At 36.3% G+C, this 25,368-nt stretch overlaps 1 protein-coding gene across 5 annotated transcripts in view; it reads left to right on the plus strand.

Annotated features, from left to right (window-relative positions):
* Positions 1 to 25,368, plus strand: part of LOC139970940 (uncharacterized) — a 69,442-nt gene that overhangs the window by 23,414 nt on the left and 20,660 nt on the right. For 3 of the 5 annotated variants that reach the window (XM_071977024.1, XM_071977020.1, XM_071977021.1), the window contains one exon: positions 16,748 to 18,341. In XM_071977024.1, the coding sequence (XP_071833125.1) occupies positions 16,748 to 18,341 (1,594 nt within the window). Of the gene's footprint in view, positions 1 to 11,690; positions 11,987 to 16,747; positions 18,342 to 25,368 lie in introns of those variants that run through there. The other 2 variants (XM_071977023.1, XM_071977022.1) reach the window with 2 other exon arrangements.

The following is a 25,368-nucleotide window of genomic DNA, read 5'->3' on the forward strand; positions in this document are numbered from 1 at the left end:
GATACTGAGTGAAGTGACAAAAATTTGAATCATTGCGACTGTCTGGGTGACAAAATATTCAGAATCTGAAGACATTACTAATTTACCAATATTTATAATTAAAATATTGCAAAATTTATACAAAAAACTCTTGAAATTAAATTGTAAAATGAACACTAATTAGTTCGGGAGTTAATAATGCTGTCGCTAAGTATATTCTATAATTCTGTTGCCCAAGCACTTTCCATACTGTTCCAGTAATATTTCAGTATTGTATTAACATGCACACAGACAGAAAATTAAAAAAATGGAAATAAATAAATCTGAATTTCTGAGAAAAAAAAGCTCATACCATAGTGCAGGATATATATTTTTTTTATGTTTAAAAAAAAACATATTGACAGTTAAATTAGAAAATACACCTGTTCTCTGACTTCTGTCTCACGAAACATGAGAACCAGCTGCCATGAGTTATGTGCAATATCAACAATATTTTTGAAGTTCATGTATTAAAAGGCTTACCATTGCACTGTGTATGTTACTAACTTAAATCCACGTAAATGACATGTACAGAAGGCCGAGACAGATTGCAATAAAGTATTCATGATTGATGTACATGTGAACATGAATATTCAACAAATATTTGTAGTATATTAACTACCTCCATTTGCAAAATGCCACTTTACCTTTTACCTTTTGGGAGAGAGATGCAAGGTACAGCTGCTACAGTACCAGTATCAAAAAAGAAACCTTTGCTTTTCTTATGAAGTCATCCTTTTTTCAAAATTCGAAAACATGCACTCCAAAGAGATTTAATTCCATTTTAAGCACTTCTTCCTGAGAGATTTGCAGTTTAGCACCGATTGGTCTTTGAAAATTTGTCACTAAAACTTTTAAAAGGCCATTAATTGCACAGGAAACCTGCTTTTCTGCCATGCAACATGATAGAAACAATCTTGGGTACAATATCCTTTATACTGTACATTTTTTTATGATAAAGATTTTTTAATAATGTAAACAATTAATAAGAGATTTGCGAAAAAGGACAATGGCAGAGGTGACTCATCTGTTTTCACAGAGAAACAGTAGGAACCTTGCACGCGGTGATGAGCTTCTCTAGATCGATTGGATCTATTTTCTTCCCATCCTACTACCTAAGATCAGGAGCCTGTCAGTTGCAAACAGCTTTCCAATAATTGATTGAGGCACTACAAGAGAATTACTGTAGTAAGAGACAGGAGATTGCAGTCAGTACAGGTTCTCTTCAACCAGGGTTTGTTTTTGCCAAACAGAAATCATTTTGACACACATTGATATTGACAAGTTACCTCCTTGATAAGTATTTTTCACATGAGGAGCTCAATTTTGAAATTTACCAGGCTGTGACAACAACAAAGAAAATATATAAGAGAACCATGGAATCCAGTAATGTAATTATTTGTTCTTATTTTGACTGGTTTAAACTGGTAAGTACAGGACTTACTGTATACTGTACCTATACATTATACTACAAACTTCTTTTTTTGTTTAAAAAAAAAAGGAGCCCTGGCACAATTAAATTAAGAATTGCTTCTACAAATACATGAATGCATGAAACTACAATACTGTAGCATTTAAGCCTTCAATCCTTGCTGCCATTTTGAAATGGATATGCTAAATTGAGGACTTGTGAGAAGTGCTTGATTTAACAATTCACACAATATTTTTTTCAAAACCATAATGCATCGGATCAATTTGGACAATCTAAACCACATGGTTGTAATAACCTGGCAAAGAGTGCAAATTATAACGCATCTTTATTTAAAATAACAGATTCCATAAAGCTGCAATTTGCACTGCTTGGTAACTTTGAGTCATTTTGACTCCAACCATCAAATATTAACTCGCATCAGGATATCCAGCAATCTCAAGTAACTGAGAGATTTCGGTAGTTACATCCTTACATCTAATTGTTAAGTTTGTGTCAAATCAGTCAAACCCTGTTAATATAAATCAATCACTGCTGTTTTGATTGCATCTAGAAAATGCATTTGACATTTTGGTGAGTGACCCCGAGGGCTACAGTGCATGCATATAGTCAGATCGCAGTCCATGTATGATATTAGTTACTATCCTACACTAATAAACAAGATCTCAATACATCCAGCAGTATTAGATGATAAAACCAGTACCACCACAAACTTGAAGTAAATTTAAATTGTAAAGCTACAACTGTCAACGACCAATCTCGAAAGGGAATTAACTGCATTAAATGGTTCGGTCTTTGCACATGTGCTGTGGGAAGGTTTTCCCATTGTTCACAGACATCACAGAGCTTTTGTGAATTGTGATCCCCTTGGAGAGGGTTGAGCTTGAGAAATGTGTAGTATCTAATGGAACTTGATTTTATTCATGAACACATACATGTACTGTAGTACTCCTGTGGTACAGTAGTACTCAATGGTGAGTATAGGTACTTTGAAATGAAAAGCATTGTCACAGGCTAAATAAAGTAATTAAAGTCAATCAACAGTTGCACATTCTATATCCAACAGATGTTGCCTCAACAAGTGCGTCTATATGCCCTTTGTATCATTGAAATGCTAATAATGTCTAATACAATTATGTACAATGACATACGTTATAAAACACAGACCATAGACAGTATGTTCACAAAATGAATACTTCTTCCAAGGAAAGATTAGAAAGTTTAATATGTTCTCCTGGATCTCAGATCAAGCAACAACAACAAATAAATACAATGTTGTTTACAAATTTAATTATGGAGTCATGAAATGTACGGCAACACCTAATTATTTTTTCCATCCAGCGTCGGGCACGTTTGTACACGTGTGCTCAACGCGATCAGGTATTCAAGTATTATGTAGCGCGGTGCAGACTTAATGTTAAACAACAGTGGAATATTTTATGGTCTGTGGTAAATGTATCATGGCCTACTCTTTGCTTGGCCTCATGTACAATACAGTACATACTTAGTGTGTGAGCGTCTGTGTGAAAATCTCATAATTAATCTCAAAGCATATTACATATAGTCCTATCTACGTACAGTAGGAACGCCAACAGATCGAGATACGTTATCCAGACGGGGGACATGCATACTAGTAACATCATACACGTGCAAACAGGCTTGCAGTGCACACTCTAACAGATGTCTAGTTCTGACATAGAAATTGTAACAAAATTATACACAATTCTGAAGACATATATGAGTAATCCTTGTTAGAATCATAGATATTCTGAAAAAAATGACAATGAAGCTGCCATCTCTTTGCCTTCTACTTTTTGGCACTTTTCCTGACAGGCTGATATAGACTCGAATAGGGGAATGCTACCATATAGGTCCATTGCATATTATGTTGTTTGCATGCATGAAAGAGAGACAGACAGAGAGATAAAGCCTTGCAGATCTATTTAATACTGTGCTACCTACCAGCTTGAAGCTTGGTAACTGTCATTTAGCACAAACTTCAAAAAATATTATGAAGTTTTTTAACTGTAGTTTAGCAAAAAACTTCAAAAACATTATCAAAACAGCTGTAGACACAAAATGTAAACACCAAGTTGTTAATATTCCCCTGACTTTTGTGCCAGACATTCTTCCATATCTGGGATATTATCATCTTTGTGATCAAAGAATATGACCCTAAAAGGCCTCTGCTAGCATGATCATGCATGTACAGAGTACTACAGACAGAGTTTTATCTCAGGTGATGATAATGATGCAGCATCAGATCCAGCTTTTTTCTCACTTGTGAATTCGTTGATGATAATTTTTTAAGATACACTTTTGGTTAATTTAGCTAATGTTCCAGCTTTGAGGGAAGAGCAATTCATTTATCAGTGATCTTTGTAGTGACCTGGGTATGGTGGATGTTGTCATGCTATATGGATGCCTCTTTGTACAGTAGTTAAATTGTAATTCCTATAAAGAGGGCCACAGCAGGAGTTTCTTGTATCATATAGAGGTGATATATACTGGTATTGAAGGCCTTGTTCACATTCGAGAACACAAGGGAGATCAGAGTTTTTGTTTACCCCCACTGGGAGATAACAAAACTTAAATCGGGCGGGTTCACATCGTACCATTTCCACGACAACAACCGGTAGGTTGTCAGAAGGATCAAACCTTTTTCTCCGCCAGAATTTTTTTGTGATGACAATGTTGAGTAAAAAGTCAGAGTTTGAAATGATCTGCAAGGGTTGATCAGCTGGCCGATATGGGTTCCAATATATACATATATACAGTAAACCACAATGGTGGGTTATATCAACATACATTGTTTGACCAATTAAAGTTAGAAAATGGGGAGGCCATCAGCAATACAGGATGAATGAAAGAGCAATTAAAGGCAAAGATATATACAGTATATATAATAAGTATCATACTTGTGATATTCTGTTCCAGACAACAACAACAACAAAATATTCCATATAGACAACTCAAGTTTTGTAGACATTTATAAAGGTTCCTATGTGAGTATCACCTGGCCACAATACTGTATACAATATGTCAGCATTTATGTCAAAATGTTTGATGGTGTTGTGACTCCATGGGCCTCCCCTCCCTTATTGACTACTCTACAGAGTACAAAGGACAGGGGTAATTCTTAATTAATCTCAAAATCTTTCCAATTAATTTCCTGTGAGAACCAGGGAGACACGTTCATGGAGAAAAGGGCCAGAGGGGATGCGAATTCAGAGGATTCCTAGACTGAGCAATCGTCAGGATAGGCCATTGTATACAGTACTTGCAAGCTACTACAGTATTAAGGGTCCACATATATAATACCCAATTTTTTAATGCAAGATTGTGAACAAATCTTTGTTGTGGGATGGTTTGAGGTCTTTCACTGGCCTCATTAACTCAAGGGGCCATGTAAATATTGAGAATTTAGGCCCTGAATTTTTTTAAATGGAGACAACTCTCCCTCTCTCAGGATGAAATGTTCAAGGAAATGATGTTATTCACTGCTTGCATTGGGCTGCTATTAACAGCTCAGTATAAACATTGATTCACAGACATATTTTGTTTGGCTGGTGTCACTAGACTCTTTGATTGCTTGGATTATCCTGCTGTTAGATGTTAATCTACATACATAAATGATTAGTTTTCTCTTTCTCTCTTTCTAGTAGTGATAACATAATTTGAAGTTGATCAAAGATATATATACTGTACTGTATAGATCACTGGTAATGCTGTAGGATGCCATCCATACAATACTATGCACAAAGTATTTTATTTAACTGGTTACATTTACAGATTCCTTAATGGATAGGAGCTGAATTGCTTTGTCATCAAATCTACAGTACCAGGCCATCAGTTTTCTTAAGTTCCTCATTCCACATAGTTTGACAGCATATACAGCACTCGGCATGATTAGAATTATATACTTTACGATCCAAAATTTGTAGCTACCTCTTAATGCTCTTTTGGAAGTTTAAATTGGTACGTGTGCAACATTATACTATCATTACAGTTATCAAGGTTACTTAGAAAAGTGACATTATTGTGAACATATTTGTTGAAAGGAATAAAAATCTGTACAATCCAAATTGCTCGCAACATTTAATGCTCTGCCAAAATTTTAAATTGGTAAGTGTACAACATTATATTATCATTACTGTTATCAAGTTTTCTTAGAAAAGTGACATTATTAAGAACATATTTTTTGAAAGGAATAAAAATCTGTACAATCCAAATTGCTCGCAACGTTTTAGTGCTCTGCCAAATTGTACAACATTATACTATCATTACTGTGATGAAGTTTCCTTAAGTACAAAAGTCACATTATTGTGAACATATTTGCTAAAAGGAATAAATATCTAAATCTGGTAAAGATGCTAGGAACAAAGTTCTAATTCAATGTACAGTAGCGTAGTTAAATTTAATTAATCGTTAATTCAGTACATACAAGGAACGTACTGAACTTTCTGGCAATTTGATGTAGATCTATTCTTATCCCAAACACAGTCTGTGTACATATGGTACAGTATACAGTACTTACTGCTCCTTGAAGAGGCTGTCATATGATACAAAAATAAAAAAGGGCAAGCTACAGTATAAATGGCAACATTGCTGTTAAGAAGTACTGTACACTTTGAGAATTTCTGCAGTGATTGATATTTTCTACAAACGACCCTGAGAAAATCTTTGGTGCCACCAAATTTATGCATCTATATTGACATAAACATTTATAGCAAGCCTGTCTAGCTTCAACCGAATCTTGGTAATATCACTCTCACGACGACAAGCTTCTTTCTGCTTCAGTAAAGTTCTGCAGCTTGTATATTTATAGCCCCTTTTTAGAAAGGATATGAATAATCCAGCAGGAATTTATTTCGCTTTATATACAGTGTACAGTTTCTGATCCACAGCAGACTGTGAGTGAGTGCTCCACCGTGATTTGTTAATTTAATAGCTGCTATGTCTGATATATTTCAATATTTTTTGTCCCTCCATCGACCTCTCCCAAGTGCATCATATAGTGAGATTCCCTACAGCTCTCATGATGGTTTGATGTGGCATGGACATTTTTACAGTGGCAGCCAAGCTTGAAAAGTGCAGTCACTCATCACCTGCAGATTTTCATTCTTTGTGCAGTAGTTAGTGTACACATGTCATCATGACAGAAACTAAAAGACACTGTGCAGTTTAAAATGCTCAGCATTTTGATTTGCTTGGCAGTTAATGTAACTATTAGTAGTTGATAAGATAACAGTTGATTCAATGCAAGGCATCCTGTAGATTTTGTTTTATTTGTGTATTTGGGAGGGGGGTGGTGTGGGGTGGGGGTTGGGGAATGGCATAAGGTTAGTTAGGGACTAGTAACTGAATCCTCAACATTTTGTCTAATAAGCCCTTTTCTTTGTCAATCACATTATCACATTAAAAAAGTGGCATGCAGAGTTAAAATTTTCAAATTGTCAAAAATTTACAACAACTTTTTCATCATTTTTTGAAATGTAAACATGAAAACTTGTGATTTACTTCTAATTAGCTACTGTGTCTCCAATTATTAAGAGGTAGAAAGAAGACGGTGCTCGTTGAGCCGGAATGGGTGATTGGTGGTGCAGTGCTAGTTAACATGCATGTCACAAATGTTTGTATTAAAGCTATGGATTGTACATGTAAGCTGATGGAGACAACTAACTTAATTGTACAGTAGATAGCCAAACCAGCCAAGTTTTGTGGTACTGTAGAATAAAGATTGGCCCCCCCCCCAAAAAAAAAGAAGATATTCTGGCAAAACTTTCAGAGAAATTCTGAAGAGGATTTTATGACCATTTTAGCATATTTATTTGATTCCTTTCTTACCTATCTCTTATTCATGCACTGTGAACCTAGCTCAGAACAAGTGGGTATAGTACAGTTTCTAGCAATTTTTGTGCAAGACATGATAGCCACTTTCAATGACACCAGTTGAACTGTGCTAATGTACATATGTTACAACTTGTTAATAGCATCTTAGCAGATTTGGATCTTAATCATGCAGTTTTAATTAATTGTCACAGTTATACAGAAATGTGGATAAAGATTAAAACTGGCAGCTGTCAAAAATATTGGCAGTAGTATCAGGTCAGGCATTACAGGATCATTACACCGGCCATCCTGTCGCACGTAGTCCACGTCGTTAACGTCGTCCACTTTTCACAAACTGATGTAAATTTTAGATATATTTGGAAGAGATTGTATGCTTTGTAAGTTTGATTATTAACGGGTATTGTATCTGAAAATGTCTAGAAATGGGAGTGATGTAATCATGGCAATTGAGTTGCATTTTTTTCTTTGTTTTTTTCCTTCCTAATATACAAATCACTTAGTCAAAATTTCGATGAAGCCTTGAATTTCATAGTTTCAGTACGTTTATTGACAATTCTAGAAGCCAAACGCTACAGCTTAGACCCTCTGTGCAAAGGTACAGTATTATACAGTAGCAACAGTCTGTATGTACTGCACATATCATATACATTTTTGAAAAAAATACAACAGCATCCTTGTTTAATTTATGTGTAGCATGTGCAATAAACTATGGTTCTATAGATACCTTACATATTAAATAGTGGATTTATTGATCTTTTATGGCATGGAGTATCATGTATTGATTTATAGGGGAAGAGATAATGGATTCAGTCATTGGAATAGCATATATACACAGTACTGTATTAAGTTGGAGGAGTTTAAACCAGCAGGAAGCTCTTGTTCTATCATAATGATGGAATATTATAAGTATGCATTTTGGCAATATTAAAAGACTGTTGGCTTTTGAAAGTGAAGTACAGTTTTACTGTACATTTAAGACCATTTCCTATACTGTACATATGTATAGTCTTTGACTTTTCAGAAGTACTTTTGTAGTTCAAGTGTTGACACTCTATATTATTCCTAGACATTGATGGGAGCGGGAGGGGGAGGGAGGGTAGGGAAGGGAAGGGTTTAAATAAGACAATAAGATATATATCTCAGGGAGAGAAAATGGAACCACAATGGACTGACCTTTATTTAGTTGTAATATTTTTGCACATGTTTGAGGACTTGCACTACACGATGACACAGGGCCCCACTTACATTGGACCGCGAGTGCAGGGTCCAATCCTGTGCTTGCGGTCCAATCTGTAGTGTAAACACTGATCAGACTCTGCAATTGGAACGGCCATGATAGATTATGATCAGAGGGAGGACCATTGTAAGATGTAAATTTGCAGGTTGTTGGGGTTGATCGACCCAGGATCAGTGATGACCTTTAACCTTTTGTTGTTGTGTGTTACTCGCATAATTTGACGCAATAGAAGCGCAGACTTGACAACATGTTTCATGCCTCTCCTTCTAACTGTAGTAAGCAGACCTCAATTTCCCCGTTTGATGATCTGATATCAAGCACAGGGTTCCATGCAAACAGCCAGAGGTTCATGCAAAACTCGGATCATGTTCTAATTGTGGTCTTGTATTACTACCGAACACCGAGTGCGGGTTGTGATCTGTCATCTACAGTAATTAAGCTTCCTGAAATGTATTTCAAAATATATCTGCCTTCAAATAATTCAACTGAACTTAAACCCTGTTTGCAGCGAAAGTGCTGCAGAAATTGTCGAACTGACACATGAAGTCATCTCAGCTAGGTTGAAAGCAGCAGTTTTGCATTGACTTTTTGGTTATATTTTGTTATTTTTTCATTCAATTTTGATGTCCTCTGACATGTCTGCCATAATTTAATTTAAATTCAAAGCATAAAGAAGATGTATAAAAAAAAATTGTCTGAAAAAAAAATCTGCTGTTCTGCAAGTTTTTTTGCAACTAGTAAAGGGCAATAACAAAAGCATCTGATTGATAAAAATTTTACACTTGAATTTAATCATTATATTCTTTAATTAACAGCCATGTAAATACTCTTAGGGGTACACAAGTTTAGTTGTTAAGTTTGATCAACGGTAATCTTAGTTATACTGTAACTGAGTGGATTTGGTAACTGAGTGGATTTGGTAAAAATTTCTGGAAACTTAACAAGCAAATTAAGGCTAACAAATTTGGTTCACAGATCCGTACTGTGTATTTGTGACCGTACATGCAGGTAGGTGGTTGAGGTTTTTAGAGGATATTCACTGATGTGAAAAAATAAAAGTATAATAATAAAAACAAATAATGATTTTTTTTTTTTTTTGCTCTCTTACCTAAATTGAATATATATACATTTCTTCATCAATTTCCATGAATATCACCACTTTTGCAAAATAAACACTAATCTTTCTGCTTCTAAAATAATAACAACAAATGAGGTTTTCTTTGATCATGACAATGAATATTATTGATACTGGTGGCTGAGGTTGAAGGTTCAGTATAATTCAAAGAAGTTGATTAAAGAAGGTGAAGGAATTGCTTTGTGTAAGTAGATTTAAACTCTCCACTTAAAACAGCAGGAGATATATGTCAAAGACCTGATTTTCATAATTTAACGCAACAAATCACAAGACACCCTACTGTGTTGTTCTCCATGTTTTGTAATGGTTTAAACTCACTCAAATGGAGTATGTATTGTTAAGCAATATTAAGTATACTGTATTTAAGATATCCTAGATATCTTGTAAGATTTAGTTAGGAAACTCGGAGAGCTTGGTAGTAGTAAGGAAAGTAGTGCATGACCATATGCTGTAAAGAGAATAATGCTATTTGAGTTGGTTTATATTGCAAAGTTTCCCAAACTTCCAAGCCTTACTATTCAATATAAGATATATTGCATGTTTTATATATTTTTTAAATTTTCCCCGAATGATGCTATATGAGCAGTGAGTAATTTGATACTATCCTCGACATTTCCTTAACCCCAAGGACTTTCCATCTAGCAGGAGTAAACCCCTGTATAAAAAGCCTTTAAATCTCACAATGTTTGACGTTCACTAACACCATTTGATATAAAAGCACAAAGCTGCTTGAATACAACCCAATGTGAGAAATACTAACGAGAACTGCCAGGAAAGTATTTCTGGAAAATGAGTTCTATAGCAGCTTAAAATGCTTACTACTGACAATCTTTTAATAAGTTTAAAATTGCTGTAACAGGAAGTGCAAGCTTATCAGCTTATGGTACACTAACTGACACAGTTCCTTGTTACGTTCTGAATGGATTGTATGTGAGTGGCAATTAGGGAGGAGTCGTGGACCCACCCGCCCTCATTCAGCGATATTGAAATTCAGTGAATGTCTTGCCCAGTTATTAGTGCCCAACCTGTGCCGTGGTTAATAGATAAACATGCTGGTAATTATCAACATGTGAAAGGGCCTGGAGGGAGTAAATATGATGAAACTGTCAAAAACCGGGGAAAGAATTGCTCGCATTGTGTTCAATTTTGACATGTGATTTGTGCCGCTGCCATGATTTTTGCGATGGCAGTTTGATATCATCATGAACTGTGTAGTCTGGGGAATAATGTAGTGTTCAGATTTTGTGTAGCAGTAATGAAGGCTCTGACCTTTTTTTTCCTCTCTTATATAATACTACATTTTCTGTGTACAAAATCTGCTGTACATCTTTGCACCTGTATAGCAAGTTGCCCAGTTTACATATAATAGCTGTTTATGATAATAATCATAAGTAATATTTATATAGCGCATAATCAGCAAAGCTGCTCAAAGCACTTTACAAATGTAAAACCTAAAAACAAATAGTAACAAAATCCTAAATATTACAAATTGTTAACACATTATTCCCTGTAGTCACCCCTTACACCGGAACCAGGTTTTTAGAAGAAAAAAGAAAAGAGGATATATGCATAAATTTAACCTAAATTAATAAATTTGTAGCATTCTTTGCTGAATATTGTGCTGCTCTCCATATAACCCCGGTGTTAAAAAATAGCTGGCTGGAATTAATGCCCCATTCTGTCCTCCCCGAGAAGATTGAATGTCAAGAGCGATAAATTTCATCCGATTGATCAAATCTCTGAACAGAGGAGATCATGATCAACAAGATCCGTATAATTTGGGCTCTCTCTGTCCCATATAAAGTGACTTAATAATACCCTTGTTTTGGTCAAGTATCCTGTGTGTTCATCATTATCATCATCTTCACTACATTGCTCAGTGATTGCAGTGTAGCTGTTGACACAATGACACCTTTATTGATTTGCTCTCTCTGTGTGTGTGCGTAGGAGGCTTGCCAATACTGACTATATATATACACACTGTATATCCCGGCTGCTTGCACTTGTCTGCTGTTGGTTTCATTGACAAGCTGGTTCAAGCAAGCTGCACTCTGCCGCCCGCCCGCCCGCCTACCCGTGCAACTTCATACAAGCTTTGACATTGCATTGCAGCAAGCAGCTTCTGCTCTCGGTGTGGATTAATAGTCGTGTGGTTTGTGTGGCTCTTAATAGTAGTAAGTACATTTTGACTGCTGCCATTCAGGATATATACTCCAGATTTATTTGGGACTCATAGCAGCAGGATGATAATCTTCATTCACACTGTGAAACCTCCTTGACTATCATTGAGCAGGTGATAATACTAATAGGACAGGTAAGTAAGTGTTTATCAAGGATAACAGCTACAGGGGTACCTGTTCAAGAGTGCAGGATAGGTGTATACCGGGTCACCTACTGTAACTAGGTCTGCTGATCATGTTTATTGGTAAATAGTAGAAGGTTTATTTAAGATAGTCAAAGCATTATAACTAACCTTTAGGAGGGTAAAGGATTTATTTAGTGCATAGGGATTAACATTCTTTACCCCATTTTTAAATTTTTTTTTTGTGTGTGTGTTGTTTTCTCGCTCTTCCCCCCCCCCCCTTTTTTCCCTTCTGTTCTTGCTTTTTTCTTATTTTGAGGAATTGAGGAGATTAACCTAGGCAAACAGCCTGAAATGGTATCTATAGCTAAATATATTTGCACTTTATTGCAGACTGCAGCAGACTATTGAATTGGATCATTATGTATTTTAGCAAGTTTCAATAACAACATTTTGCTGACATTATATTTAGTACATGGTCAGCATGAATGAATTAGAACTTTGTTGTTTTTGCAAATACTGTAGTTCAGTTATTTAAAGTGCAGATTGTCTGACCTTGTTATTTAAGGGCTTTTTTTTAATTTAATTTTTTTTTATTTTATTTTTATTTTTTTTTTTTTTTTTATGTAGGTGAGATGGCTAAAGGAATTTTGGTATGAATCAAGTTAATAATTTGTAGCAAGTCTGTGCTCATAATTCATTTTGATGCTGGGTTGGAATTGTCTGGTACAGTAGTAAAGGGTGACACATTTAAGGAGAGATTAACTATATTGTTTATAGTCTCACTGGCACTCTCTATATTTGCTGATATTTCAATCTGGTGGGAAGAAGATCAATTTGTCAACATGATACTGTAACGCCAGGAAACTTCCATCTAGCTTGCTAATCAACGGAAGGTAATTTTGATTTGTGTATTGTAAACTTGTATCATAAACTTAACAATTTGTTGAAAAATATAAGTTTCTGGTTTGGGAAAAGGATTCTGTATTTAAAGGGTCAAGTTTCCAGGATTAAGCTTGAACCTCATTAAAGATTTACAGTCCTGTTAAAGCTGTAAATCAAAGGAATCGACTTTTCCATTATGTGTGGTGATTTGTCGTCATGTACCTGAAATACAGTAGAAGACAAATTCTATAAGTATTCAGCAGTGTACAGTAGCCTGTGCTGATAATGTGTGTAAAGTACTTGGTTCTTGAGCATCGTTTTCTTCAAACAGTTTTTTACAACACATTCATTAATCCCTTTCCCTGTACAGGTGCTACTGTTATATGGTGCAATATGTGAAAATATATACATGCAAAATAGTAATAAAGATTGTGATAAATTGAAAAATCTATGGCTTTTTTTGTGTGTGTGTGTACTCTCAACCCTAGTGCATGTTTAGTAAGTAGATATACACAGTTTAATAGTCAAAAATAGTCAGAATACTGCACCTCATATGAGTATGCATTAATAGCTATGCAAAATGTACACACCACATTATTTCTCAAAATAGTGGTTATTAACTGGAAAAAACTTACACTACAGACCATTGACATAATACATCCCTTCTGTAAAATGCCTCCAGTCTTAAAATACCTTGTCTTCTGTAAACTAATACGTTTGATAACGATGTCATCCTGCGCTCTATTTAGGCCAGGTTGTTCTTAGCAAATTTAGTAATGGGTTGCTAATGACCATCTCTCTCACTGTGACTGTATACTGCACGGTACATGTTTGACTTCCTTATCATACCGTTGCATCAGAGTAGCTGACCCCATTAATTGTGGACTTGGGTGTATAATTTTGCTTTATTCCTGCAGCCAAGAGTTGACCTAGGAAACATTCCATGCATGATTTGATAGGTTCTAGCCATTGATGTAAATTTACGAGGGAGGACAATATATTCCTTCAAACATGAAAGGGTATTGTGTACACTATGTACAAAACATTTTAACAGTTTAGATATACTGGCTATGGAGGAAGATCCACCCTCCCCACCCCTTCCCATACCTCTTCCAACCCCCCCCCCAAAAAAAAACAAAGAAGAAGAGGAGAATAGAATAGACAAAGAAGAAGCAGTATAGTACTTATTGTAGTTTTAATGCAATTGTCTTCCTTTTATCCCCTTACTGTATCTTTGGGTATGTTTATATATGTGTGTATTTATTTCCAACTGTAATACCGTTGTATTTATATCTATGCCTGCAACATTCAAGGTCATAGATATTCCTCCAATTGTGCTAGAATTTCAAGTATGTAATGCATCCCCCATGTTCAAGTCTCAATAATAATATATGCCAGCAACATTTAAGGTCATCGATATTTCCCCCAATTGTGCTAGAATTTCATGTTACAATGCATCACCCATGTTCAAGTCTCAGTAATAACATCGCAAAATGTAGTTTTCCACATTGAGATATTCATATGCCTATTTTAACACTCCTGAATGTCTGTCAAGAAAGTAGAAGAATCACAACCTTCAGAAGCTGCTTTTGTAAATTTGTAGCTAAATTTTAGCATGCTTATATCGGGGGCAAGCAAATGAAGACCTTTAAATGGTATAAAAGTCTATTTAAGCTACTATGTACAGCAGTACAGTACAATACTGCTGATAGTATCCATGTCTTATCTGATTTGACATATAAAAGACTACAAATATCTTATATCATGTAACTTACATGCTGAGTCTCTGCTTCTCTTTATTGACATGTATAATATAATTTCATGGTAAATTCATATATCAAACACTTGGAAGCTCAGTAGTTCAGTTCAAATTCTCCACACATCATACAGTATATATACCTACATACACTTTCAATGTCAAATTCTGCTGTCAGCTACAGTAGCAACAATCACAGCTGCCATTCTTAGACTGTCAGTCCTGATACTGTGTGATATGATGGCCTCTTGACACATACTTAGAAGAGTTTGCTTTAAGAAATGTATATAGTATGTTCTCTAGGGGACAACATGGTGAGCACATTAAAGAGTATCCCCCCACAGTAAATACAATAGGTTTACAGTGTTATGTAGGAAGTATTGCAAGACAGAGTGACATGTACATTAAAGTTTACACTGCTATGAAAACTTGTCAAATATTGACTCATCAGTAAGGATATTTTGTGATATATGCTTTCCAATGTTAATGTGTTTTTGTTTTTTTCTGGTCTAGATGGTCAAGTAATTTGCACTTTATTCATATTTTACCGACCCACTACATACCCGTACTATACATTGCAGGTTTCTACTATAAGCCATCATTCTCAAATAATTTGGCACATTTTTCTTTTTATTTCCATACTTTGACTTTATCTGTGACTTTCGTAGAACTGTTTGGGTACAGTAGTTTCAACAAAGTGCACACATGTTGTAAAAAGGAAATTGTGCAACCATTGCTAATGTTGCTGGTGGTGGTAAATTATGTTAAAAGTAGATAAAAACCGTAGACAATAGACTGGTTACCTTTTAACACTGTGTGCATCCTCAGTGACCAGTCAATGACCTAACTCCTTCTCATTCTAGCACCCAAAGTGCTTAAGGCCCGGTCACACTATACCGATTTTTTATCTGAATACTATCCGATTTTCCCGGAGGAATCGGAACTGCCAGTTTTTCGTTCGGGTCTTCTAGCCACAGTGATAAAGGACCTGATTTGCTATCTGTTGGGCCATTCCGATGTGGAATAGCCCTCTCCTAACTTTTGAAATTGACTCCGTTTCCTTTTATCGGATAGCTATCCGATTTCTCTTACGATTTTCATCGTTTTTCGATGTGACGTCACTTCCGAATGTAGTCCGTTCCAGAACCCCTCAGATTTGGAGTAGGTATTTGAATATTCCACTGCGTTCATTACATTCACTACCACAAACCTCACTCTTCGGCCTAAAATCGGAAAAATCGGACCGTATTCCGATAAAATATCGCTGTAGTGTGACCGGGCCTTTAGATAGTATTTTATCGACTCAGGGATATTCATGTTCTAGAAGCTGTTATTTCACATGCAAAGGTGTGTAGGGCCGTCATTGTTTTGTTTTTTTTAATTATCATGTGTAACAATAGCTTCCCATGCAAACAGTTTAGGGGATATAGATTAAAGTAGATATGAACTTTTCATGTTAAGTAGTGATACTTAAAGAAATAAACTGAAAATATTTTGACATTTCCTACTTTGCTTTCACATCTGTGTTTAATACTGTAGTACATTGTAAAGTGTCTGGGTGATGAAATTTTGGGAATGGAATCATATTTAGATATTTTTAACATTCACAGTTGCATTTAATCAAGTATAATGTCGAGCGAGTGTCTGGCCAACAGAATCAAGTTCAGTTCTTACAGGCACATAACTGTTTTAACTTTCAAGTGTTGATAAAATTGAAGAGGTTACAGTTTCTTCTTTTTATCTTATCTTGAGTAACAGAAATTGGCTGAGCCAAAGTGAAGGAACTGAACACTTTCAAGAAAACTTTTTTTTTTAATGTAATTCTTGAATGGTTGTCAGAGTGGGAAAGGGTCAATTATTCCATTGTACAAACTGTCATAAATGTGTTATGCAAGTCCTTCCTCTCTGTGATTGATGAGTCATCTGTTGTTGTTGTTGTTTACTTGACTGTGGGTCTGTTCAGGTTGTTTGAACTGTCCAATCAGTGACAATCACGTATATATACTGCACCATCTCATGTTTGGCATTGGTACCTGATATATATCAACTGTACGTATTTAAAGGAACGACACAGATTTGTCCTTTTATCTCATGTCAATTAACACAACACATTGTCTACTGTTTTCTTTCAGATGGCTCTCAACCACAAGAAACTAAATGGAGTCCGTAAATCACCGATCGACCACGTCAGGTTGAAAGCAATGCCCAGTCCTAGCGGAGAGAAGCGATCGCCTTCATCGACGAGATCGTCACCCCGGAGTCCGCGGCGTCCGATCACGGAGACCCTGCAAGTGGATGTCGAACTCGCCAATTCCAGACACAATTCTGTATCTCCAGGAAGGAGATGCGTGTCCGACTCGAGAGTAAACAATAACAGGAAAGTCGACATCACGCCCACGCTGACTCGTAAAAGGAAGCTTGAGTTCGACCAGGAGAGCAAAGTTTCAGCATCTAAATTCTACAAGAGCTCTGCGAAAGAGACAGTTTGCAACCACGGCAACGACGTTAGCAGAGATGGCAGTCTCCATCTTGAGCTGGATGCAAATCAAAATATCAAGCAAGAAAAGAAGATCGACTCGCCAAACGTTACCCAAGTCTCAAATTTACCTTCTCCGTTACAGTATAAGTCCCAACATCGCATCGGGAGGCGCAGAGCAGCCAGCAGTTTCTTTAGCTATTCAGAAACGACGTTGTCGTCGCCCTGGAAGATCCCGTCACCGAACGGGACGAAGAGCACAGGGGTTAGCAACACGGAAACTTCAAATTCCCACAGGAAATCATCCACGAAAGGCGACGGTGTCGTCACGTGCAGCCATGTTAATGGAGAGGTCTCCTCAGAGACGAGTTCTGAGATGGATTCTGTCTTTGAGGATGACTCGGAGGTGCAAAATCGATCCAAAACGACTATTGTGAACCAAAAATCGAATCCGGTTGGGGATAACCTCGTTCCGGTAAAACGTAAGGTCGGCCGGCCCAGGAAGTCTGAAAAGATTAAAGCCGAGAACCTAAAGAACCTCGAAGATGAGAAGGTGGTTCTCCCCGACGTCAAGTCCAACTCTTGTTTCGGTGGATTCAGAATGCGGAGGTTAGCGAGCCTTGATGCCGAAACAAAGGTCCATCTCATGTTCGAGAAGGAAGCGATCCAGACCGAGGAGGTAAAAAAATCGAAGCCAGGAAGGAGACGGTCCCGGAGTAAATCAGATGTGTCTGTTGGGAGCAAACACCACAGCCCAGGGTCGGCAAAACCGGAAGCCGTAAAACAGTGCGTGACGACGGATTTATCCATGAACCTTAAAGAAGGCCACATGGGCATTCCTCATATCCCTCAAGAGTGCAATATAGCTGGGAAAGTAACTTGTTTGAACTGTGGCTCCGAAACACCGGCCATTTATGTACACCCCCCAGCGAACGGTGACAACGGCCTCAGTCCTGTGACCTCGGTAACATTAGCGAAGAATCGTTTCAACCTGATACCCTCGACATGCGTGAAGACGTCCTCTCCGATATCAGAACTATTTAACGATCCCGATGCCTTGATGAGAACGTTGTCCCAGCTGGCTGGGCAGAGGCGTGCACCAGTCGACTCAGCGGAGTGCGACCATCTGAAGACGCTGTTTAAACATCGGCTCACGTGTCGTCTGTCAAGACACTCTGTCAGCGAGGGTGAGATGGAGAGAATATCCAGTACCTTAGCTAACCAACTGTCATCTCTTATCAACACCAAATGTAAGTAATAAGCCACCCACCCACCCCTCCCTCCACATATCCCTCCCTCTCTCCCCTCTCAATTGATCTGCCTAGTTGTTCCTCCTGTTTTAACCGTATTCCTCTTCGTACCTGGCTCTCTTGATGATTATCATTATTACATGAAGACCCAAGAACATCCTACTACTGTATATTCAACGATCAAATAGAATTTAAGGAATACATTGGTGACACTGAACTAGGGGCGGAAGGTGTTTGCCCTGAAATTTTTCCCAGATTGGCAAACAATCATGTTTTCGGTTAAATTTGACCTGAAAAATAAAGTGCCAGGGCTCTGAAATCTAAATTTTTTGCTTGCTCCGGGGGCTGCTTCCCCTTTCCACGTGTACCACATGCATGATCAACATGGTAACTGATATATTGAATTATTAAATTGCATTTCAAAGATACATGCGAGCATTCTGGCTCATAAGTACGCTAGATTTGGCAAAACTTCAGAAATCATCGGAAGTGAACAATTACTGTAGTTTATACGATCCCTGAAAATAAATCAAGCAGATCATGCAATGGATTGAAAAATTGTAGGTAGAAGTGACTGATTAATGCAAAATTTGTACAAGCCAATTCAAATGGGATGAGAAGGGGGGGTGTCTTAAATGACTCAGGAAATGATGCATCTACCCATAAGCAGTTTAGTTCCAATTAAATGGGGCTCTGAATGAAAGAAATACAACAAGAGGGTTTTTTTGCAATATTGCAGGGAGTTGGCACTATTACAGTCAGACAATTTCAATTTTAAATGATTTGATTCAAAGTGGCAGAACAATGAACTTTCAGTGTACTGTACGTGGTAATTTGCTGAGCTTTCAGATCGAACTTGCCCCCGTTTGACACGTGCGAACATCTGTACGTGCATGTCAGGATGCCACCATTTTTAATGATAAATGACAAAGTCATCTGAGAAACTATCGTACGTATGGTCATTATGCATAGGTGCACAATTTTAACTAGTTAATCATTAAACATTTTGTAGTATTCTGGTAGATTGAAATGGTAGCTTAAAGTGTAAAAATGATTTTTCTTTGTTACTGGTATGATATTTAAAGCTGCATTATGCATCAATTATGCTGAATGGCAACATAAGGGTATCAATAATTTTATAACATATACTTAAATTGTACCGCAGGAATAATGAAATCCAGAATCAAATTGAAACGTTTGACTTGCCAATGATATGTTGACATGATGTATGTAACGTTAAATTTGTGGGACACAGAATTTTCCAAATTGAAATATTGTTTACAACTCGCTATATGAGCAGAGAGATGATCATAAACCAGATTATTCTTTGATTGAGGAATCCTCAGTTTATTTGGTTTTTGAAAAATATTGAAAAACTTAAAATGATTAATGAAAAGTTATAACCCAATGGAAACTGCAGCTCTTTAAATGTTTCATTTAGTGGATGGTACAGGTAAGTACATCAGGAAGCAAAATTTGCTCTGTAGTAACCAAAATATGGCAGAATTTTAAGTAAATATAGTAGGCATTGACAAACCTCTTGTAAAGCACTGCACAGCATAAATTATTAACTTTACACTGGTCAGTATGCAGAGAAGATCATAATGTTTGCACCTGAGAACTTATGAAAAGATGTCCGATAAGCTTAAATGCCATATTTGTTCCCACCTGGGACGGTGGTCCCAAAAAAAAAAAGTTGGGGGGGGCTTAATTTTTTTTATGAAGTATTATCAAGTATTATATGTGTATTTTATAATTTTGCTGATTATCAAACAAAGTAAACTGCTCCACTATGTTTCCGGTGTTTAATAACGAGCTGAAGGCACCAGCTCTTGTAAAGCCACACACCAATGCAGCACGCACCAGCCTGTTGATAAAATATTGGTGTTATTAGTACTGTACCATAGCCTGGGTTGTGTTGTGTATTGTTTAGTGGCAGTCAGGATGTCAACCGTTTGTATCCATGAGTGCAAGCTATCTAGAGGCACAATAGAGAGATATTTAAGATAACAAAAACTATTCAGTTGTAACTTGTAGTACTTGAATATATACTGTAAATGCATAACTGCATAAATGCAAAACAGATAACTGGATAGTTATATATACTGTAGGAGTGCATGTACATTTAAATTCAGTGCAGATCGACTGGTGGAAGGTGCATATAATATCAAATGTAAAGGAATGTATTGAAGGGAGTCCTGACTGCAGTACTCAACAGAATTGATTTTGTTTCCCAAATTTTACTGCAGAAATTCTTTATCATGTACAGGGAATAATTAAAACCCAGTATCTCGAAGTGAAAATATGCCAACATGCAAAACTTTGATGTCGCAGGGAACCTTATAAGTACTGTACGTCTTTGCCTTGTTTTACTTACCATATTTTAAGGGAGATGGAATGTTAACAGTGTGGACACTGAAACCAATATATATACCATCATTAGGTCATGTGACAAGGTTAAATATTCTAGATTTGACAGCACTTGCAAAAATCCATCTCCATGACAGAAAAATAATATTGTAATAAATAAAGAAAAGAAGAAGAAGAAAGTTATTTTTTAGACTTGAGTCTTTTGTGGGAAAGAAAATTGTTATCTGTCATACTGATAGTAGATCCCTCAAATGGGAATAAGAATATCTCTTTCATTTTAGACCAAAAATGATGGTTGGGTTTGTGACTCCTTTAATGTTTGTGTGGAGGACTATCCTACAGTATTACATTATGAACACACCCCCCACCCTACCCCCTCCCACCCTACCCCCTACCGCTCTAAATTACTCTGTTGAATTTGGCATCCATGAAAGTTGATATTTTGGGTTCAATAGTAACATTTGATTTAATTGCAGGTCACTATTGCCCAGGAGGTTTTCATCTTGTTGATGATAGAAAGTAATTTCACATGTACTATTGTACACACAGTATACTGTAAATGCGAGAGAATTTTGTTTTTAATTAAAAAAATTTGAATCTACCGTTCTGACTGAGGTCATGTAAAGCAAACCAATGATACTCATGCATGGCTCACAACACATGAGTGGGAAAATAGTAAACTCACTTTGTAAATGCAGCTTAGTACAGTTTTTGGGCAAAATTTTTATCAAACCTACCGTAGAGAAAATTTGTTCCAATTCGGATCTTGGGAATTACACAGCCGTCTGAAATGTAGTGTATTAATCTTGTCACCACATGAAGATCAAATATGGGTTATTAACCAATTTGATTAAAGTTTCCACATTTCAGTGTCCTGCAGACACTCTTCATATTATAGTATCATTCCCATGGAATTAGAAATTGTAAACACTTAAAAAAAAATTTTTTTTAGGATTGTTGATGTTATAAAAAGTTGATTGTACTGTAGTCAGTCCAGGGAGCTGTTATGTTCCATAACAACTTGCTGGTCAGGCTCACCAACTATTTAGTACAAATTTATGTGATCATTTAGTATCGAATAGTTTGGAAAATAGATCCCAATCAACTCAGTCAGTGGTCTTGTTCCTTTAAGAAGGTAAGGTTATGATTCTTCCTACTACAGATGAGATTTAACAAGTGACCTTCTCTAGGCTTTATATAATATTTGTCTGTCATTCATGTTGTCACCAAGCAGCATCTTAGAGATACAGTGTTATGAATATTCTCTCATGTTACATGTTGTCCGGGTGAGAAATGTCAAGAGCTGATTTGGGTTCGGGATTTGACGAGATCTTGTGTGATCGAGGCATCCTAAAATCATGAGCTCTTTTTGACAGGATCGTAACAAAGTAAAGGTTAATTCAACAATACAGAATTCAGTATTTACTGCAGTATATATAGTATTTGCAGATCTTTGGCATATATATGGTAGTATCAGTGTATGTTAAAATGTAGTAGCCTGTACTGTACATATAGTGTATAGTGAGAATATAAAGTCAAGTCTTGAAAATACTCTGACATAAATTGGAAAAGTTGGAGATTTGTGTGCATTCATACATGTATGTACAGATAATATTTATCAGAAACATTTTGCAGCTTCAACATCTGTCGCAATCTGCTAAGTATCGGCAAAATCCTAAAACAATGCAGTTTATAAGAACTGTACATGTATGTACCTGTAATGCTAACATTTTTAAGTTAACTCACTGACTGTACATCCTTGGTACAGTACAGTATATAGATATATGTATTTAGTATTAGTATGTATCATATGCTGCATCTTTTCTCTGTTTACGTAGTAACCTATACCAAGCATTATTTACATTACCAACAGATTAATTTTGATCTACATGTTGTAGTCAGATATGAAATCATTAAAACGACACTGAGCACTGTCAGTCTATTGGCGGTACAGTATATATCTATACCACCCTGAAATTTATGAGAAATGAACCTTTAAACATCTGAGGCTCATCAATTAAATTGACTGAACTACTTCACACACAGACAACACACACAGACAATTAGGTCAGTTCCTCATAATTAGCAGATTCTAGACTCATAATTAGGAAACCAAGACTAACATTTTAACCCCTCAAATGACATGTTTACATTACAATGCATTACAAATCAGTCAAGGTTAAATGCAAAATAAAGAGAATGCTTTTATTGAGTTATGAGAATAAAAGAAAAATAAAACACATTAACATTTAGGCCTGTACTGAAGAGCCGATGCCATCATCAATTTGAGCATTAAAGGAGCAATCAGAGATTTAAATATATTTTAAACCTGAATATCTTGGAAACTTGAATAACAATTACATACAAGTAATACCCTTTTTTTTTTCACTTTTAAATTACTATTCTGTCAAGCCAAAAATTTTGACCAGAATTAGTCACCCGTTACAAAGGAATTACGATAGTTCAAAATTTATGAAACCGTGTAGATTTTAGCACATGAACTTTGATGAGCAAGTAATGAAGACACCTCCTTTTTAGTTCTAAAATGTTTCTTGCCCAAGACTTTTTTATGTGGAAAAATTTGCTTCTTTGCGTCATTGCGATAGTAAATGCAAGACAGAATCTTGGCTGGAAGTTGTAAAATTGACAAACTTTGTCGGAGTTCTATGTCAACGTATAATATTATCTCCCCGTCAAAACAATTAAGTACAGTAGGTGTGAATGAAGGCAGTCGCTGAAAATGTCCAGATGTGTCTAAGATATTAAAGTAGAAATCTGTGCATATACTGTAGATCTAAGAGGAAATGAAGACAGAGCAATTGGGCAGGTAATACAGCTTGGAGAAAGGACTAGAGGTAACAAATTTCATGGATTTAATTCCGAGCTTCTCTCATAATTTGTTGATGAGTAGTATACAGTATGAGTCATAATAGTTTCCAGCCTCAAACTGATATACTGTACCACTGTACCATGTAAGATGTACTGTGTACATGGCTTGGTTCTGATCTATGAAGAACCTGACAAATTTGGGACTTGCATTACATTGGTACATTACTTTTCACCTCTTCTGCATTCCCTCCCTCCCTCTACACCCCACAGGGCCCACACCCCCATGTACCAATGCAAACATCCTCGTCAGTGCACTTTCATTAACAGGTGCATCAGTTTTCCACATCAAATGTACAATCTTGAACATAAATTAGATTTACAGGAATCTTCAGACGTACATGTATGTCAACATAGAGATTCGAATTACTTAATATTTTATGCCAAAGCAAACACAGACACAAAAATATTAAAACAAAGGTCAGATTGGTGGATGGTTCAGGAAGAGGAGGTGTTTTTGTCTTTGGAACATCTTGTGTAAAAGTCACATTAAAGAGGGCTGTCAGCTATCCTGTTTCTAATTTTTCTGTAAAAAGTTTTAAAATTTTGACGATTTAAAATAAAAATTTGATTTCTAATAAAAATTTTGGGGAACTGCTGAATACTGTCAAAGCAAGGTCTATGAGCATATTTAACAAATAGGGCAACTAAGAATAGTATCCAAATTTCCTTTGTCCTCTAGGTAAAGTTTTACAGGGCATTTAAGGAACAACAATGCCATATACATCCTGTGACTGATTTCTTTCAGTGGCTGTCCTGTAAACTATTACCATCCTCATGTGGTGTGTTGTCACCTGACTTGTAAACACACTAAAGGAGTGAAAATTGTTAACTTGCACACTGCACAGATCTGAAGAGCTCTGTCACCTGTGCATGCACCATAATGATTAGAAGAGGCTACTTTATATGGTAAACTAAAGGCCAAAGGTCATTCCAGGTCAACAGAGGTCAAAATTTCAATCAAACCATGAAGACAAGCCTCATGTAAAATAGAATGTGGGTTCTTAACAATTGTGTACAATTAAGAACCTATTGTTTTGTTGGTGGATGTCAAGTTCTTTGGTATGTCAACGGAGGTCAACATTTGATAACTGATAATTTCAGATGGGTATTAGCTTTATCAGTGTATCCCGTTTGTATCATAAAGTCTGTATCATAAAGTCGGTATCCTTAGTTACAGTTCTGCCTAAAACCTTAAAAAAAAAATTAAAATAAGGTTTTAATACATACGGAAGGAGCAAATGTTTCGAACTAACCCATCTGTTGAGTGCACATTACCATAGATCTACAGAAGTACTGATGACAGAGCTCGGCAGGACTCTCCCTTTAAACCTGTTTCATCCGAGACAGACAAACATTTGCTCAGAGTACGCAAGTTTGTCCAATTATTTTTTGGAGATGTTTCAAAAAGAGACCTCCTTTTTGATAACATGTCACTTCTGCCTGCCTTCGAATATATATCCTTGTTATAATTGAGATTATGTTCTGTTAAAGAACCAAACCTGGGTGCTAGTTATTAAATGGATGTAAACTTTCAGGCACAGTTGGTTGAATATTTATTGCTTAATAGGATGAACCATTGATTTGCTTGACAAATAGTGAGAGTCACGTCCAGATGTCATAAAATACACAAGTGTGTTCGCATTTGTAATTGATATAGGCCTAGATACATATGACATGGTACTGGATAACTTCAGGCACCCCTGTACATGTATCTTCAATTGTGTATATATGTAGATAATTAAAACAATTAGTGAAAGTTTTACAGACA

This window comes from Apostichopus japonicus, chromosome 8, assembly GCF_037975245.1.
Source record: "Apostichopus japonicus isolate 1M-3 chromosome 8, ASM3797524v1, whole genome shotgun sequence".
NCBI lineage: Eukaryota > Metazoa > Echinodermata > Holothuroidea > Aspidochirotida > Stichopodidae > Apostichopus > Apostichopus japonicus.